The following is a 19,322-nucleotide window of genomic DNA, read 5'->3' as shown; positions in this document are numbered from 1 at the left end:
CTAGGGGCTTTTATCTTCAAATGTATACGAATTATACTGTAAATAGTGAACTATATTGCAAAATCATCTGTAATACGCGCAAATAAATGTGCATAACTGCATATATTTGGTGTATATTTTGTGTATATTTCGTCTATGGCATGTTTTTTCATTCTCTTTTGTGCGGATCTTCTTCGATTCTGTGTAGCTATACTGTGTGTGTGTACACTGCAGTTTGAAATACATCTTATTCACTGGTATAGGCGAGAAATTTTAATCGTATATATGATGAATAGGATGTGAATATTGTGTATAAATTTGTATGAACGAATGATGAAAGCCCCTAGGTTTGAATGAGACTGAAAGAAATAAATTGTAAAATGTCAACGTAATAAATGAACAATTTTATTGGAAACTATGCATATAATCAACTTTCCATTAACACGAAAATGACCATTAAAATGGGCCAAACCATTACAATTTTTGACGTTAAAATGTCTGAAGAACGTTACATATTTGCTTCTTGGGTAGTGAATAATATTCAATGTTGAATTCTTGAGTTGTGCGAAAATATACAGTTCACACAGAAACATAATTACAACAAAGTGACATTATCGGTGACCATGAGAGTCAATGGGATATGTGAATATTATGAAGTGAGTGGATCCGACTTAACTGGAATTACTTTTCATTTTTACTAGACCACAATTAAAAAAACTAACATATTTATTAATGTTTACAACATTATATTTTTTTAATAATTTCCATACATTTTATAAAGCGGGTGTAAAAAGCTTATACTATCTCTTCAAGTTTCATTTTTACAGTTAACCGTTTTATTTATTTTTATTAAGAAACAATCATGTTATTCATAATATGTTCATATTCACATTTGAGGCCGAATTTGAGTGTAGTTTTGGTATTACGGTTACCATACCGTAACATTCGGGTATGACAATAATTATTATGAATTGAATTCTGAATGAAAAATATTTTTTTTAAAATTGAAAGCTCTGCTTACCTATGGGCCCACGTTCCGACAAAACAAACAGTAAACAGTAACAGTTTTCGTTTATCCAACTGGAAACTACATAAGCAAAAAAAAACAGTAAACTGTTCACTGCTGACGGTCGAATAACATTGATATTTTGTCGATTCAAATTCTGTCATACCTCCAATTCATCACCAACATTGTCCATCAGAAAAGCATTGAAACCAGTAACAGAGTATGCTATACAGGACAATGTATTTTATTTTGACCACTAAAGTAGCGCTGCAACAGAATTCAATATAAATTACTGAAATACACATCGAATGTAATATTCTGGTTATAGCTCGATGTTTGTTTGACAGTATGAAAACGCATATCAGTAGCGCCGCCAAAACACTTTACACAAATTAACATAATGCATAGTCAACAGATTTTGCGTTTATACGGTCCCACTGGTTGAAACAATTCACTATAATTGTGTTACTGTTGTGCTTCAAAGAATTATAGCAATAGCGATGCTAGCAATGAAGATTTTAGCGCGTGAAAGAAGTTTTTCATAATAATATATGTATGTTGGTATTGCGTCACTTGGGGTACCTTGGTCCTTCACTTTGTCGTCATCATCACAATTGTCATCGACATTTGAAACAAATCGCGAAAAAAAATAATGGAAAATTTCGTAATTTCGCAATACATAATTACGTTAATACCATTGTAATGACGACAAAATAAATAAGAAATCTATTCAAACGAAATTTGTTCTCAAATTCGATTGTACAATGCGATGAAATACTTCCAATATTGGCAACGAATATTTCAGTCGGTGTGATGAAATTCAAATATTTTGCTGTTCATCTCAGAATTAAGCGATGCTTAAAATCAAATGAAATCAACCAATTGTATAAACTATTGTTCGTTCTTTTTTTATATTCACGCGCCAACCGACAAATTTGTTTGTAGAATTTTAAATCAAATTACACAAATCTCTTTTTTTATTTGAGATAAATTTCTTTCCATCGGTCTCAGACATAGTAAATAAAAACAGATTTCAGTTCTTACGTTTCGATGTTTACAATTTTTTTTTTGCTGGAATATGGTATTCATTCAAGTATCGATATCCATTTTGGGAACTGTAAAAAATAAAAGTGTATGATAAAAAGTTACAGTATAAAAAATGTATATTTAGTTTTATCAGGTGATGACAAAAGCAACAGCGGAATAAGTAGTGCCAGTCAGTATGCAAATTATTCAGTTTAATTTAATATATTTTACAGTAGCCTCAAAAAAAATTTTGTTCGTTTTTTGTTATGCGGAGGGTTTCTTGCATTAGATAGCTCTTTGATTTGTGAAATTATTAGAACAAGAATATATTCAACTAATCATTGGAAGTAAGTAAAAAATGAATGATAATCGCAAAATACTAGAAATTGTGTTGAAGACGTAAAGTTTTTTTCTAAAATAAAAACAAAACCCAAATGTGGGTATTTTAAATCATTTATTTTTTTTATTCATCCAAAGAAAAATAAGGTATTATCGGTGACTACTAAGACGCAATCTGAAATTAAAACAATGTTGTTGTGGTCATTTTCCATTCTGCTCCACTACTTTTTGATTAATTTCCATTTGTTTTCCATTCTTCTGATCAACTCCAGGTATACCTAATATATTAATCGTTATGCTCTTTAACAGTTTCAACTTTGGATCCATTGGATTTAAGATCCATTGCTTGATTATATACTGATTGGTTCACATCATCAAGTTCTTCGTTTAGTTTTTTAGCTAGGAAATAAATTTCGGCCAACGCTATAATTAATGCACAAATGATTCCCAATAGCAATCGAAATCCAAAATCTAAATTTCCCACAAGCAACTCAACGCCAATAAAACCAAATGCAAAGCCAGCAGCTACAGAAAATACAAACTGTAAAACAGCAATCAACTGTCGATTGATTTGTTTGACTGCAATGATTCATATAAAATGAAATTATTATTATTTATCTTATTTGATATTTGCTATTTGACTAAATGTGTGCCAACCTTGATATGCGATTGTTTCTTCTGGTTCATATGATCTTGAACAGTCAACATTTTTCGTCATATGCCGATACTTTTGTTCATCTTGTTCACGTTTCAGACGCTGGCATCGCTCTTCTAGTTCTGGATTTCTTTCAGTAAATTCATTTGATGGTAATATTATAAGAGATCCTTCTATCAGCTCATGCAAATAGTTTACAGAATCATTTTCTCTACGTGTATCTGAAAGGTGTTGATGAATCCATTTCAGGTCCGATAAATTGAGCGCAAGTTTTGATATCTCTTTTTCTCGTTGCCTTGCACGCATTTGACGGGCCTTATTATTACTTATGTGTTTATTCTTTGAAACTTCTTCGATGTCCGAATCGCTTTCATCATTATTGTCATCGAATGTACTTAGATGTAGGGATTTTATGCAATTTTGTAAATCAGTTGTATTTTGGAATGTATCATCCGAAAATGCAACTAAAAGTTTCTTTTCTTCTTCAGTAAAACCTTTAAGTAAAATTGATTGCTTAGAAACACCTCTTTTTCTAGTGTCTTGTGTAATAGCTTTATAAATTTTCAGCAGATTCTCGGGCAAATCAATTGTGGTATCGTTTAACGATTTTATAAAATCTATCATTTTCTGAGAAGGCTTAATGCCAATTGATGGATTTTTTATTGGCGCCTTCATCATCTTATATATGTATATTTCTTCTTTTATTTGTGTATATGTAATTTTCGCTCCAAGTCAGAATAAAATTCTCGAAGTTCTTCTTCTTTTTCTTCAAATGTATTTTCTACGCAAGATTGCTTATATTTCATATCATCAACAAATCGATTCCAAATTTTTGCACGTTCAAGCCTATTTCCATCCAGACGTTTCTCCTATGACATAGTAATAGTTAGTTCAAAAACAAAAATCCAAATAATAACAATGATTCTTACAGCCTCTTCGTTAACACTGCGATTCAAAACGTTTTCACACAATGTTAATGTTTCATCAAGTTTGATCTTCAGCAAAGGTAGATTCGATAAGCACTTTTCCACTGAGGATTCTTTAGCTTCAATTGTAGATTGTACCGATAAAAACAAATTTTCCACTTCTTTGTCGTTTCTATTTTGCTGCAAATAATGAATGATTGAATAATTTAAAGTCACATGATTCTATATTACATACCTCAAATTCTTTTAGAAAGCAATTGATTTCACCACTGAGAAATTGTTTATGATGAAAAATTCGCGAATAAATTTCATTGACATCTGAAAGAAAAATTTTGTGCATAAAAAACTTGATTTAGTTTTAAGTTGTTCAATATATATATATATTTTTTTTTTGAAATTATTGTTTAACCTTTTATTAATTCATATGTCATGTTTTATATCAAATGAAAAATGTCAACATAACAATATTTTGACACCCGTCTTCGTTCTTATTTGTAGTTGTGGTGTTAATAATTGAAGAGATTGATTTTTTTCTTGCAAAATACTAATTCAAGCTGAAAGAAGTGAATTTCAATTTACTTGAATTAAATGCTATGAGTCTATTCCGATATTCACAAATTTTCACCTAAATGAACATCACCCAAATGCGTAACTATCAAGTGCAACTAACTTCACAACGATGATAGAGTGCGCAAAACACACTACGTAAAGCCGCACAATGGCGTTTGCAATTTACAATCGTTCAGAAGTCTCTTTTTGAGCCCAGTCACGCTCATTCTCTCTCTTTTATGTTAAAAAAGAGAACATAAATAAGAGAACCAAACTAATATTTAGTTAAAAAAAATCATTATTATTTGTTTTAATTCGAATAACAATATATTTCCGTGATCAAATTTGGGCTGATTTAAGTTATTGTAAGTATACTGGATATGAAAGCTACTTTCAGATGGCTGACACAAAATTGTGCACACACGATTGCAAATAATTAAATATGAAAAATAAAAGGCAAACGGTGTCAACTGAATGAAGCTGCAAACATATTTTATGATATATAGTATTAAAATTAAACTTTTTCAATTCGACAGTGTGTAGTTTTTATTTTTCTATCTAATATTGAGGTATAATTGAATATATATAAATCATGTAAAAAAGAGATAGACGTGTAATAAAATGGAAAAGTTTATCAAAGAGTGAATTAATAAATTTTTTTTTGATAAATTGATTGATAAATGCAATAATATATATGTATATAAATAAAAGTTAAAATAAACAAGAAACAAATAAGGCTATTTACGTAACGTTTCCATGTAAAACGATATGAACTCTGCCAATATCACGAAATTCATAAATTTACATATTGTTAATTGTAGGTTCCAAAGTAAAAGATGGTATTTGGCTGAGAAAATTGAAATACATCAAAAAAGAGTATTTGAGTAACCTCTAAATCATACACATATATTTTCATTTAAACAAAACTAAAAAGAACTTTGTGTGTATAATGTCGGTGCATTACAAATTCAAAAGTTCTTTGGATTTCGATACAATAAGTTTTGATGGATTGCATATCTCAGTGGCTGACTTGAAAAAGGAAATAATAAATAAAAAAAAGTTGGGCAAAACACAAGATTTTGATTTACAAATCACAAATGCCCAAACTAAAGAAGGTATGTATTCCAATTGTGTTATACTATTTTCATGCATTTTGATTGTGATTTTTTATACTACAGAATACAGCGAAGACTCATGTTTAATTCCAAAAAATACATCATTGATAATAGCTCGCGTACCATTGGCAACAAGATTAGTAAAAAAGGCATGGGATCCAACGGCTGAGAAAGTGGCTGCATCGACATCAGCACGTGAACGAAAAAATGCCGATGCTCAAGCAGCCAATATCGATTTGACGCTTATGAATGGTACAGACTAGGGGCAAATCACTTAAAAATTACTTATTAATTATTATTGATTGTTTTACGATTATTTCCCGATTATTTGTCGATTATTTGTCGATTATTTTAAATTAATTCTTTTCTTTTGTGATTCTTACCCTTAGGTACAGAGGAAGAGAAAATTAACGCCATGATGAAACAAAGCACAATGGACTACGACCCACGCAAGTAGGTGCAATAAAAAAACACCACTTTATTGGTTGTGTTACAGAATAATGATATACAACTAATAAGTTTGTATGAATACTTATCTATTATCAATGTTTCTTACACGCTACCATTTTATGTATTGTTAGGTTCAGGTAAAAATGACATATCTTGTTGTGACTTTCAATTTTTGTTAGCTGACTTGCAACATTACAATTTTAAAATTTAAATTGATTTTTGTGATGAAAATATACCACTATTTCAAAAATATTACTTTAGTAGTAACAAAACTGCAGTATGTTGCTCAGACGGACTACTGTAAAGCATGAAACATTTATTTATTTTTACTGGATTTTCATATGTTTTATGAATTGTACGTTAATTACATATTTATTCATATAGTTATCAAAAAGTACGAGGTTCAGCACAAACTGGCGAAGTTCCAAGCACCTATAGGTGTTATAAATGTAATAAAATGGGACATTGGATAAAAAATTGCCCACTTAATGCTCATCATGATGCAAGTCATACTGAAATTAAACGCAGCACTGGGATTCCTCGTTCATTTATCGATGGTATATTTAGTTTTCTTATGCGAAAGACTTTTTTGTTTCAGTTATTCGAAACAATTTCTTAAAATAGTTTCTTAACATCGTTTTCTGTTTTATCTTTATTTTAAGCGGGGAATTCTCCAGCAACTGAACCAATCAACCTACCACCTATCGAGAAAAAACAGGAAATTCCAGATGATTTAATTTGTAGTATTTGTAAAGATTTGTTCACCGATGCGGTCATGATTCCATGTTGCGGTAGTTCCTTCTGTGATGAATGTAAGTGATACCATTGTAGTGCCATAAAACATTTAAATAAAATGTATCACAATTTATCAGGTGTTCGTACTGCTTTGTTGGAATCGGAAGACAATGAATGCCCAGATTGTCAAGAAAAGGGATCTTCACCAGGATCACTCATTCCAAATCGATTTTTGCGAAACTCGGTTAATTCATTTAAAAATGAAACTGGCTATAATAAACCAAGACAACCTAAAAGTAAGATCAGAGATTCTGCGAGAAAAAAAAAGAAAAAAATACAAAATTATTGCAAAGAAATATAAATATGGATTAATTTAAAGATCTAATAATATAAAATCAAACCATATTTTTTTCCATCTAGAAACTGCACCACCCGTTGAAGAATGTGTTCAACCACTAAGTGAAGAAGTTGCACCAAAAACTCCTCCTATTACAAAAGCTGTAAGTGCAGAAGAAACATCTGTAATTGCGGAAGAAGAAAAATCAAACACTCCTGAAACTGTTGAAACAAAAGAACATGAACATGAGGAGGCACCTCGGGATTGTGATACATCACGCGCAGGCAGTCCTCATGATGAATCTGACTTTGAAGATAATATAATTGTAACGGTGCCAAAACCACAAAGTCAAAATAATTATCTTGATTATCGTGATCGCCAAAATCTCAACGGTAGATACAATCGTTCAACAAACCTTAATGAAGTAGACCAACCCTCTACAAATCAGCCTCCATCACATCAGGTTTGTGTTTCTCAAAATGAGCTTGAATTTCTTACCATTCTTTAAAAATAACTTTCTAATTTATTTCATTCTCTGTTTGTAATGTAGTATGTTGATAAAGAGCACTACGGTGCCGAAATGAAACACATGAGTGAAATAAATATGAATATGAGGTATGGAATGCAACAACATCACCAGCAACATCCACCAATGATGCAGCAACCAATGCCTCACAGGTAAAATTAACATCCATATGTACTATTTAGAGATACCTTATTTTCAACGCATATTGTTCTATATTTTATCAGACAAGGTCCACCAAATCAAATGCAACCAAATAACTTTCAGCCATCAGCTGCCGGTCCGAATTCCTGGTGGAATCATCCAAATCGATTTGGACATTCAATGCATGGAATGCATCAAAAGGACATGAAACCCATTGAATCGAGTTAGTTGATTTGTATAATTATCTGAAACGTGATCTAATAAAAGAATAAGATTAAGTGCACATTTTCTCAAAAAATTGTAGAAACTTTTAGACATATAATTATTATGTTGACTTGATTCATTTATAAACAAACCATAATCTTAAATAAAATCTAATATTCGTTTTACATGCTTTATAGATATGCAACAACACCAACAAATGAATCATATGCACCATCGATCATATGGACCAATACCTCATCAACCACCGCAAATACAAATTCGCGGTTATACACCTGTACAGCATCATCCGCTCCCACAGATGCATCGACCATTGATGCATCAAGAGTCAAATATCGTTGCAACAGCCTTTCAAGGAGTTGCGAATAAAATTGGAACAGGAATAATTGAAGATCCACTTGCCGCTTTTGAGCAAATTATGAAAGAAAAGGAAAGACGAAAAATACAGAGACGTGCTGCTATAGATTCACCACCAAGGCGCCGATCTCGTTCAGGTGAACGAAGACGTTCACCAAGGCACAATTCACAGGATAGTCGTGATCGCGGTCGATCAACAGGTAACAAATTTATGAAAATGTAGTTTCCGTAAATGTTTTTCATTGTAAAATTTTATTATATCATAATTGTGTTGTTTGTAAAAAATAATTACTTTAACATGAAGGACAAGAATGACAAATTATTCGTTATTTTCTTAGGTAAAGGCGAGCGTTCATCGTCGAGAAACAGAGACCGACGAAGTGACAAACGTGGGCGATCACCGGACAGAAGACGCAGCCCAATTGAAAGGCGGAGACGTAGATCGGGTTCATACCACTCACGACAATCTCGGTCTTATTCGAGGTATGAGAAATGTGAATACGTTTTGTAAAATTTTAATTATTTATGCGAGTTTTTTTATAGATCTAGATCTAATACACCCCCACGCCGTCACTCACGATCTCCGCCAAGAAAACACTCAAGAAGTCCACAAGATCGTAGATCACGTAGTCGATCAACATCTTACTCCACAAACCGGTATGATTCTTCTACCTTTATATTTTGGATATATTATATTTGAATGGGTGTGAATCAAACTGGCCGAAGCTCAGTTAAAAATAAAAGAACAGCATCATTTTTTTGTTTGAAGTTGCAACTCTGTGTTGCGCTTTTATTTTCAACGGAATTTCAAGTCACTTTAATTCTCATCCGTTCATTTATGGATTTTGGTGGGTCTGTGTTATGTTATTTTTCAGTAATTTCAATAAAATTATCAATGGCATTGACTCAAAATTATTTTTCAATTATAACTTTTCAAAATTGTACAGGAATCGATATCGAAGAGATTATCGAGATCGAGAAGAATATAGAGAGAGGTCACCAAATTTCTATCACGGGTGAGTTTCCTGTTAATTTTCTAAAAAATAAATTAAATTCATATCAATTTTATTAAATAATTTCAGTCGTGGTCGTGGATCTTATAGAGGAAGAGGACGGGGAAATTACTATCGTCAAGATCGAAATTCAATGCAACAACAACAACATCACCAACACCAACCTGGGGGGGCGCAACAAAATCTAAATGTGCCATATTATGATCAGTCAATGAATTTAATGAATACGGGAATGGCCAGTGGCCAAGGTGGATATAATGACGGAATATACCATGATACCCAACCAAACAGGTACGATAGGAATTATATACCTTCTATAAACTCCATTATTAAACCGTTTGAAATAAATGGTTGTTTTAAAAAGATCGGACAAAAGCATTCTATTCGGTGTGTTTGGTTAGTATTAGTTTGGGTGTATATGATAATGATTCATATTAAAATTAGAGAATTTTATAATGTTTCCAGTCAAAAGAAACATAAATACATAATCCACGACATTTACTCATTTAGTCAAATTTGGTATTTTGGTTGATTAAAGTAGCAATAGAACAATGTGATTAAGAAAGACTGTTGTAGTATTAAGAATGTAGTGGCACACTGCCATCAAAAAGTATGGGAACCATTCAATTTTGACCAATGAGTGTTTTACAAAATGGAATTTTCGAGTTTTACGTCCGATGACGATTTAGTGGTTTTAAAAGTAAAAATCTTGCTAGTGCACATTTGAAAAATTTATAAAATGATGAAGCTTTAAGCCAAAATATTATTGAATTACCCCGATTTAAAAAAAAATGGTTAACTTCCAAAAATATTTACTCAAATATTGAAAAAGTCACATTTTCTCTTAGAAATGAGCAGTGCGGTATAAAAAAAATTGGCTCAAATTAATAGATCTATATTCCAAACATTTTAATGTATCATGGAATCCGGCACTGGTCTTAAATTTTCTGATGGCAGTGGAATACACTGAGTGTATATTCGATGGTCAAATATATGTCTTGAAAATATTTAAATAAAATCTAAAAAAAAATCATTTTTCGGGCAGATACAAATGAAAAAATATAGACTAGTCTCTATTTTTATTTAAAAAATCCTAGCTGTTTTATTCATTTACCAAAAATTCAAAATATGTGATAACATGTGAATACAGTTATGCCTGACAGTGTTTTGTAACATTTCCTAATATTAATAATTACATTCTCTGTACAAAAATCGTCAAATTAAGGAAAGCAATGAAGATGTATTCTGTAAACACTGTAAACTAATCACAATATCAAATGTTTTGTTATATGTTCCTATTGCACTGCAAGAAATCGAAATTAAAATAAAAAAACACACACACACACAAATTTACATATGTTAGATTCTATTTAATACATTTCGGTTGTCAACGATGGAACAACCATCTTCAGCGAGCGCTAAATGGATAAGAAAGACTAGTAGATAAGAAAAAATTCTTCAAGCAAATACAAAAAAAAAAAAAAATACAGATGTAAATCACTAGCAAAACTATCGTTACAACTATCGTTACAACAGCGACAAATAGCGCAATTCGATAAATTCTTCAGTTTATCATTAATGAAAATGAATAATGATTCATCGAGCTATAATCACAGTATATTTAGTTTAAGACTGGTTTTTGAAACTGAACTAAATAAAATTAATTGATAGTTCCGATATTTTATTCGAGCATTCACGATGAATGGAACATTTTAATTCAAAGTCCCTTGCATATCTAAATCAAAAACCATTTTCGGCTTAAATATTAATTTGCACTATTTTTTCTCGTAACAAACAAAACAAAAAGAGAATTAAAAAGCTGCTTCATTTTATATTTGAACAATAATTTGGTAAACTGATTTCTCTTGATTTCTTACAAAATAGAAATGACAATGAATTATGTGAAATATCTGTTCAAATTGAAAACTATACTCGTCTGCGGATTTTTAGTCTTAATTAAGATTAGAATTAGCATTTGTTGGGTCAAATACATCCATGCCAGGCATATGTTCACAATCGAATTTGGTCGTATTTGTGTGTAGTTTCAGTCAAATACAACGTCACAATGTAATGAAAAAAAGAGAAAAACATTTCAATTAGATTGATACGAAAAAATTGATTTGATTCATATATATGCAATGAACTTCACTTACCTACGGCCAATTGGAACCGTACCCTGACTATCCCAAGGAACAATTTGTAATACAAATTCACCCCATTACCAGGCACACATTCACGGTCAAATTTGGACCCGGATTTGTGTGTAGTTTCAGTTATTTTTACGGTTGCCATAGCGTAACATTCAGGTGTGAATACATGGAAAAGAGGAACGACAATCATTAGTATCAATTGAATTGTATATAAAATATCATTTTTTTAAATTAAAAACTTTACTCACCTACGGGCTCCTTCCCTCCGTACTACCGTTGTACTGTTCTTATGAACGCACAACTAGGCCACAAGATTTGTGTAATACAAATGGTGTCAAGCCTAGCTAAATGAATAGACTCCATTTTAAATTGATTCATACCTTTGAGCATAATGCATTTTGCAGCAACAATATCGCGGTGCCAAACAACTGTCTGTGGAGCAGCAACATCACCCTGAACATTTAATGGCAAATTTTTGTAGGTAGCTTCAACCTTTGACATTAAACGCCCACTCCGAAGTATTCTTACCACATCCTGATAATTGCCATTGCGAATTCGAAGCTTAATTTCCTTCTGTCCCTTTTGCAAAGCACGTTTGCTAACCGTTGCCACAATTATGTCTGGTAGACTAGCGACTGAGTCCGGTAGTCCAGCAATCGGTTTCGCTCAGTGATGGTTTTTTCCTATCTGAATAGCGCTAGCATTGCTGCCCAGATGCTGAATCGAAGCGGTTGCCGCACGCGTTTTGTACCACACAACATATTGTCATATAGTCTAAGTAACCAGTGAGCTCACAGAGTATGATACACTAATACCATAGTCAGTATACAAACGCATGTCGAACAGAGAACGAACGCGAACGTATATGCTCTGTGTGGTACAAACGAAGTGTGTTGCGCGTGCGGCAACCGCTACGATTCAGCATCTGGGCAGCAATGCTGTACAGGCGCTGCGAATAGCTAGCGCTATTCAGATAGGAAAAAACCATCACCGGTTTCGCTTTGCAACCGTAGCACACTTTGAATCGATGCGGTTTTGTGTTCGCTGGAAATCGTTCTTGGCAATTCGCGCATGTTTGTGATGTTCCCCATTCATCTTCCATTTTCACCACTGAATGGCCAAGTTTCTTGACGCTCACCAAAAATTTTATAAACACTCTGTTATTTCGGAATTAAAACAAAAATGAACACAAAACCAACTGTGAATATATCCATTCCTCAGCGAACAGCGTTCCGAACACACAAAATCGTTGAAATTGAAATGACAATAAAATCAATTGATCGCCCAAACCACGCTACAAACACTCACATCTAATTCTCAAGAAATCCTCTTAGAAACCCGCGTAATTTTTATTCAAACGCATATTTTTGTACTGGGAAGAACATAATGGGAAAACTTTGAAACTCTTCACTACTGGCGATCGAATCGTTGTCGTTTCATAGATGATAACGTAAAATTCTTTAGAGGTGAAGGCAGGGGGTCCCCGACGAAGTCAACTGTTGACCTGGAAGCAAGCACAAAAACGAATGCTTGCTCGAGTATGTCTGTATTTAGTTTGCTGCTGCTGCTCGCATTGCTCCAAAAAAAGCAGCAATTATGATAAATCTAATAAAATATAAAGCGATTTTATGAGAAGATGAAAAATTAAAATAATAATAAACAGAAAACACACAACATTTTTTGTCAAAGCTAGCATTTTTTGTCAATTTTTTTATTTTGATTTTTTTGGAGCAATGCGAGCAGCTAGTAAGTAAGCAAGTAGTCTTTAAAAATTACTCTCTGCTACTCCGGTTGCTCAAAAAAGGTTTATTACTTGCTCGAGCATGCTTGAACCTAGGGGAAAATATCGAATAAAATAAGTAACGAATATGCATACTTGCGATGTCTTCATCTATTTATAGTATATTCGGTAAAAAATACTTGAGTATAAACCGTATAAACGTATAGATAATTCCCCCTAGGCTTGAACACTTGCTCGCTTCAACAATTTGTCGTAAATGAGGATAAAATCGTTTTTTTTTTTCTTTGCTCTTCACTTTTTTGGCGAAAACCCCTAGCAAATCGAAAGAATTTTCTCGGCCGAAAAAAGTGAAAAGCAAAAAAAATGGTCGTCATTTCCAAAATTGTTGAGGGTTCCTAAAAATATTTTAGAGGGGGTAATCCGAACCCCAGGAACCCTCGTCATCACCTATGTTGTCGTTTTGTTGATTCTGATTAGTATAATCAGTTTGACTCCGTTACCTATTGTTGTTTCGATTAATGAATACGTTTCGTTGATCAAAGCGTTACTTAAAAGTTACAAAAACATTACAAGTTTGTTTGTTAAAAGTACATTTTTGGAAAAAGTTATATCAATGACCATTGATCCATTTTGAAATGAGAAAAAGATTTTTTTTGTATAAATTTACTTTTAGTGATTGGTTATCATGTTTATTAAGTGCCAACTTGAATAATTTAATTACTCATTAATCATTATCAGTTTGATCGGTGTGTAAATTAATTTAAATCTAACTCATATGTGTATATTGAATGAAATCTCAGAAATGAGATGTATCTTTTCGTCAGTATTGGTGAATATTTCATATTAGAATTATTTTAATACGGATGAAAATAATAAAATGAAATGATTTGAAAATTGTTAGAATTAGCCAAAGGCTCAAAAACATCTCATTGTGCTTTTTAATTGAGCATATTATTTGTTTGTACACCATGACGAACACTATATTCCATCTAATAAAACGATTATTATATACGATAAAAAAATCATTACTACAGTTATAAAATTTACAATTTAAAATAAGTAATAAATATAAGTTCACAATAAAATGAATAAATGTTAACGAAAATTATTAATAAGGTAAATGCTACTTCAGATAATAATAAGCCGGTTTTATTTTCAAATAATATTTGACTAAACTATGAACCAAGAACCAAGAGCATGTTTATATACTTAGAATAACTTTATACTAAATAGCTTTAAATAATCATTGAAATGAAAAACACAGCTGTGATAGACAAACTCAGTATAATTATTGTACAATTTCACGTTTATTTCTCAAAATAAATTTTTTGTTCTAAAAATATTCAATATAAAACTGTAATTGAAATTTAAAAGTCAATAATTGAAAAAAAATGACAATAGCTAGAATTGTAATTTAGTCTGCTTGGAAATAATGCGACGGTAAAAATTAAATTTGAACTAAATTCATCTAGCTGCAAATGAACTGAGACGTCTTCGGTCAATGTAAGGATGTATAGAGTTCAGTATCTTTGAGTCGACGGTGGCGCCCCCCATCTCAAAGGGAACGTCAATGTAATTTAACAACTCAAATCGTAACTAAACAGCGCGCTAAGTTTGAAATGTGTTGATACATCCTCTCATTGTCTTCGGTGGAACAGAACCCAGCATGCATCATGTTAACATCAATATTGAACATTTCTAGGGAACGAATAGACTCAGAATAATGTAGAAAAGAGAAACTGTCAATATTTCATTTTTATTTTCTTTTTGTTTCCAACGAATAATTAAAGCAGAAGAATTGAAATATATACAATTCATTGTGAATTACGAAAAAAATATTGTTTTAAATATTCAAATTATTCGATTGATTGTACGCAACGTTCTAAAATGTATTTTTAAATGACCTAATAGTTTTTTGATTATGAAATAAATTTGTTCAATTGTTTATATAATGGAGAATCTAGCCCCATGTGAAACACGTTTGGTGCTATAAAATATAATTTCACAAACTAAACAGCTACTGGATCAACACACCGCATATCTCATACTCACACGCAGGTTTTGATATTGTAGCCGATCAGAAGCAGCATTTATATCACTGGATTTAAGCACATTGGTTAAACCCATGATTGAAATTGAAAAACGGATCAATGGTTCATCAGAACAATCTCAACATTTTGGAAATTTACAAAAAAAAATCCATAGACAGACGAATGAAGAAATACAGATGTGAATTTTACATGAAGAGATACATAGAATTTGTCATGAATTCGGATACTTTTTATGCCTGAAAATTGTGCATATAAAGGTAATGCTGCATCTATAGATGCGAATTGAATGTCCGGATTTGAAGTGGTGACCTATTGAATATTGATTCTTTCCTAATTAGTTACTTTTTTCCAGTATATATATAAACATATTTTATTCTGATATAGCTTAGTTATAAATCTGCGAATTAATGCCTTTGAGCATATTAGTGGGGAAATCTTTGACTACTGTTCATTTTCAACCAGAAATATAAGACAATTTTCTTTTTCGATCTATTTTTTGCCGTATAGATATGCACCCTTACCAGTGCACTCACCGACAAATATACATGTAGGAGGAGGATTACAACAAAATCACGAATTTGCTTCACAAATTGGTCACGCAGTCCAAGAAATTCATCCGGTAGAGTCAAATTACAGTAATGAAGGCAATCAATCATTCTCAAGTAATCATTCGTATGATGTACTACCACCTGGAGTTGATCGTGAACCTCCTCCACCAGGATTTGAAAATGAGGTAAAATTGAATTTCAATCATATTAAATTTATATTTATTGCCGTTTATTGAAAATTCTTATTGTGGTGGTATTTAATAATAATTGACAACGAGAATGCAGAAAAAGTGCCTTCTATTTATTTTATGAGCATCCCTCATTTTCTCAAATTGAGTGATTATATCTTTATCCAAAAAATTACTATTGAGAAAAAAACATATGTATTTCCTTTCTAGGAACAACATGCTCAGCATCACTTACGTCCAAATCTCAATAGAGACAGTCAATCACCAACGAGATCAAATGTCGAACGTGAGCGTTGCGAGAGGTCTGATCGCAAGCATCACAGTAAATCACCATCATCACGTGAACAAGTTCGCAATAAAAGTGGAGATGGTCGAGGTCAATATGAAAAAGAAGATAAGAAAGAGATAAATAAAGGCGTAAATCGTACTAAAGATTTAGATAAAAAAGATCTACAACGTGAAAAAGAAAGACCTGTACGAGAAAAAGAAAAAGAACGAGAGAAGGATAGAGAGAAAGATGATGATAAACGTGAAAGAAAGTCCAAGGACAAAAAGAAAAAGAAAAAAGAAGAAAAATCAACAGAAAAGAAGCGCAAAAAGGATGGTATACTTACTTTAAAAATTACTATTCCATTATTGAAGAATGCTATATCCATTCTTTCGATTATTTTTCCATTACTTCCATTACGTTCCATTACATATTGATTAATTTCCATTATTTCCATTCTTTTCTTTGTGATTAACCCTAGGCAAAAAGGATAAGAAGGAAAAGCGAGAAAAAGATGGCAAAAAATCTTCTACAAAAAGCCATTCACACTGTTCTTCGGGCAATGAAGAAAAACATATGAATTCCAGCGAAAAAGAAATAATGCCCAACAAAGCTTCGCCTGACTCGCAACACGAAACTGCATTTAGTCATTCTACAACACCGCCTCCTCTGCTCCAACAGGTAAATAATATTGTGATGCATGTATAACATCAAAACGCATATTCATGTTAATTTATTTATTTTTTATAGAAGAACGTACTCAAATCGGTAGTACCAGTTGAAGAGGAAGCAAATATCGATTTGTACGGAGATATAAATATTGAAATAGAAAACGAAGAAAATAATCCCAATGATGATTTTGGCATCACAAATAGTCCAGTTAGTAGATTGAATCGCTCCGACTCAATTTTAGATATACATACAACTGTAGATTTTGAAGATGCCGATTTACCAAAAAGTGAATCAGAAGCACCACATTCGAAAGATATACCACCGGTAGACACGTTCGTCACATTACCGGAGCCCTCAAAATGGGAACGTGACGAAGACTTGTTAGCTGAAAAAAGTATGTACTTTTAATTTTAATTATAAATTACAATTTTAAATTTATGTAAATATATCATTCGGAATAACAGCAGCTGATTCATTACCAGTTGACGATCAAACAAAAGTCACCAACGAAGTGTTGAAACGAGCTGAAAATGCAATTTTTGCCCGAGCAATCAATGCTATTCGGCCTTCTATTGAAATTAAGAAAATCTGTCCAGAACGACAAAAACTGTATTCGAATGAAGTGGCAAGTGAGCAGGATAAGTCGCCAGCCACATTATCTGCTGGCCATGTAGAAAAAGCTTCAGACAACTTACTTCAAATAACAGTTCTAAATTCCGAACAGGAGCGATCTGTTGAGCTAAAAAGTGGTACAACCATTTAAATTTAAATTCCCATTATTCAACATTTTGTATAATTATAATTTTTATTATTTACATTGTCATTATTAACAATATTAACATTTGAATGCTCGAGAATAAATGAGAGACTTCTCCAGACGTTTGATTGTAATGTAATATCACCATATAATAGTTGAGATTTTTTGTATGGCGATGTTATACTTAAATGAAATTTTAGGAGATGTCTCACATGTATTCTTAGATAATCATTATATTATCCTCTTAGGTACAAGACAACCACGTAACAAGACACCAATACGATCTATAAAAGATCGGCTGGGTAAGAAACTATAAGAAAATCATTTAAAAAATGTAATTTTATAATATCCAATCAATTATCCTCGTCTTTATTTTCACCTAGGTAAGAAACTGAATGAAGAAGCGAAAAGCAAAAGTCGAACACCACAACGGAAGATTGTTACCGACAACCGCAGTGAAAGAGCAAGAGACGGGGTATACTTACTTTAAAAATTACTATTCCATTATTGAAGAATGCTATATCCATTCTTTCGATTATTTTTCCATTACTTCCATTACGTTCCATTACATATTGATTAATTTCCATTATTTCCATTCTTTTCTTTGTGATTAACCCTAGGCAAGGGATGATAGAAGACACGATAGAAAATATCGAAGTCCAAAAAGTAGTGATAATCGTCGTAGCTCTGTAACGCGTCGCAACGACCTTCAAAAATCTTCAGAAAAAAGTTATCGAGAAAGGGAACGAAGACGAAATTCAAGTGAAGACCGCGACACTAAAGAAAACAAAGATCGTAAGAAAAGTGGTCGAGATGGGAATGAAAAAGATAGTTCGGAATTGGAGTGTGAACGTGAACAGCACAAACATCAAGTTGAAAAAGCAACGAGAGACACCGAAAGGGATCGAGAATTGCAAAAGGCAAGAGTTCGAGCTAGAATACGCGAAGAAGAACGTACAAAAGCACAACGAGGTGAGTTGTATATTTATTATTTTTTATAATCATTTATTAATTGAAAGCGTTAATAAGTGGAGACATGAGATTTCGAATTTATTCATTTAAAAATATCATAATTTTACAGATGGAAGTGCAGCAGACAATTCATCAACCAAAGAGAAGAAGACATCATCCTCTATTGGTTCGACAGCAGATCGACGAAAACGGTTTGAATCGAATGCGGATAGCCAAAACGTTGGCTCGATGCTTGAAGGAAATCATCATGATATTGATGAGTCAAATTTTGAACCAAACTATGAAGCTCACCCAAGCGACGAATCCCCACTCAAATCTAAATCATCTGATCGTTGTACGAATCGCTCGAAAAGTAAAACTAAATCGGAAAACAGAAAGCGATCACGTTCGTACTCTTCAAGCAGCAGTTCTTCATCCGATTCAAATTCTTCTGACTCAAGCTCGGATTCTGAAGAGCGAAAAAAGAAGCGAAAACGAAAGCACAAGAAACAGAAGAAATCGAAAAAATCTAAAAAGAAGAAGAAGACAAAAAAGTAGTTTTTCTTTAAAATCCAAGAAGGCATTTTTCTTGAATGAATTTTACACAGATTTTTGAAAAG

At 32.4% G+C, this 19,322-nt stretch overlaps 3 protein-coding genes across 5 annotated transcripts; 1 reads left to right on the top strand and 2 right to left on the bottom strand.

Moving 5' to 3' along the window:
• Nucleotides 1-2,448: 2,448 nt before the first annotated feature.
• Nucleotides 2,449-3,711, bottom strand: LOC116339290. Its single transcript, XM_031765082.1, has 2 exons — nt 3,008-3,711; nt 2,449-2,929 (listed from the first exon to the last, which is right to left on the bottom strand). The coding sequence occupies exons 1-2, from the start codon at nt 3,681-3,683 to the stop codon at nt 2,637-2,639; spliced, it is 969 nt and encodes a 322-aa protein (XP_031620942.1). The 5' UTR covers nt 3,684-3,711; the 3' UTR covers nt 2,449-2,636.
• LOC116339291 (biogenesis of lysosome-related organelles complex 1 subunit 5) lies at nt 3,677-4,568 on the bottom strand. Its single transcript, XM_031765083.1, has 4 exons — nt 4,341-4,568; nt 4,167-4,249; nt 3,935-4,111; nt 3,677-3,874 (listed from the first exon to the last, which is right to left on the bottom strand). The coding sequence occupies exons 1-4, from the start codon at nt 4,360-4,362 to the stop codon at nt 3,707-3,709; spliced, it is 450 nt and encodes a 149-aa protein (XP_031620943.1). The 5' UTR covers nt 4,363-4,568; the 3' UTR covers nt 3,677-3,706.
• A 103-nt stretch (nt 4,569-4,671) lies between these two features.
• LOC116339289 (E3 ubiquitin-protein ligase RBBP6) lies at nt 4,672-19,277 on the top strand. Of its 3 annotated transcripts, XM_031765078.1 has the most exons (25): nt 4,673-4,845; nt 5,302-5,595; nt 5,659-5,847; nt 5,985-6,048; nt 6,177-6,182; nt 6,430-6,602; nt 6,708-6,857; nt 6,918-7,076; nt 7,201-7,580; nt 7,668-7,795; nt 7,868-8,007; nt 8,186-8,563; nt 8,702-8,846; nt 8,907-9,020; nt 9,311-9,379; nt 9,446-9,667; nt 15,826-16,051; nt 16,265-16,658; nt 16,804-17,003; nt 17,073-17,388; nt 17,459-17,743; nt 18,000-18,053; nt 18,135-18,226; nt 18,372-18,723; nt 18,833-19,277. In XM_031765078.1, the coding sequence occupies exons 2-25, from the start codon at nt 5,430-5,432 to the stop codon at nt 19,258-19,260; spliced, it is 4,830 nt and encodes a 1,609-aa protein (XP_031620938.1). In that variant the 5' UTR covers nt 4,673-4,845; nt 5,302-5,429; the 3' UTR covers nt 19,261-19,277. The 3 variants fall into 3 exon arrangements, with proteins under 3 accessions (XP_031620941.1, XP_031620938.1, XP_031620939.1); XM_031765081.1 differs by lacking the exon at nt 17,459-17,743 and having other exon boundaries at nt 4,672-4,845; XM_031765079.1 differs by lacking the exon at nt 6,177-6,182 and having other exon boundaries at nt 4,674-4,845.
• Nucleotides 19,278-19,322: the final 45 nt, after the last annotated feature.

Source organism: Contarinia nasturtii, unplaced genomic scaffold (assembly GCF_009176525.2).
Source record: "Contarinia nasturtii isolate CC-2019 unplaced genomic scaffold, AAFC_CNas_1.1 Cnas_scaffold_493, whole genome shotgun sequence".
Classification (NCBI taxonomy): domain Eukaryota; kingdom Metazoa; phylum Arthropoda; class Insecta; order Diptera; family Cecidomyiidae; genus Contarinia; species Contarinia nasturtii.
Note: the sequence above shows the minus strand (reverse complement) of the source record. Positions and strands in the feature narration are given on the sequence as shown.

Bases quoted from the DNA above. Each gene is read 5' to 3' on its own strand.
- LOC116339290 (XM_031765082.1), bottom strand. From the start codon at position 3,683: ATGATGAAGGCGCCAATAAAAAATCCATCAATTGGCATTAAGCCTTCT. The intron at 2,930-3,007 runs GTTGGCACACAT...GAATCATTGCAG, and splicing joins AGAAACAATCGCATATCAAG to TCAAACAAATCAATCGACAG.
- LOC116339291 (XM_031765083.1), bottom strand. From the start codon at position 4,362: ATGACATATGAATTAATAAAAG. The intron at 4,250-4,340 runs GTTAAACAATAA...TTTTTCTTTCAG, and splicing joins GACATATGAATTAATAAAAG to ATGTCAATGAAATTTATTCG. The intron at 3,875-3,934 runs GTAAGAATCATT...ACTATGTCATAG, and splicing joins GCAGTGTTAACGAAGAGGCT to GAGAAACGTCTGGATGGAAA.
- LOC116339289 (XM_031765078.1), top strand. From the start codon at position 5,430: ATGTCGGTGCATTACAAATTCAAAAGTTCTTTGGATTTCGATACAATA. The intron at 5,848-5,984 runs GTACAGACTAGG...TCTTACCCTTAG, and splicing joins CGATTTGACGCTTATGAATG to GTACAGAGGAAGAGAAAATT. The intron at 9,380-9,445 runs GTGAGTTTCCTG...AAATAATTTCAG, and splicing joins TCACCAAATTTCTATCACGG to TCGTGGTCGTGGATCTTATA.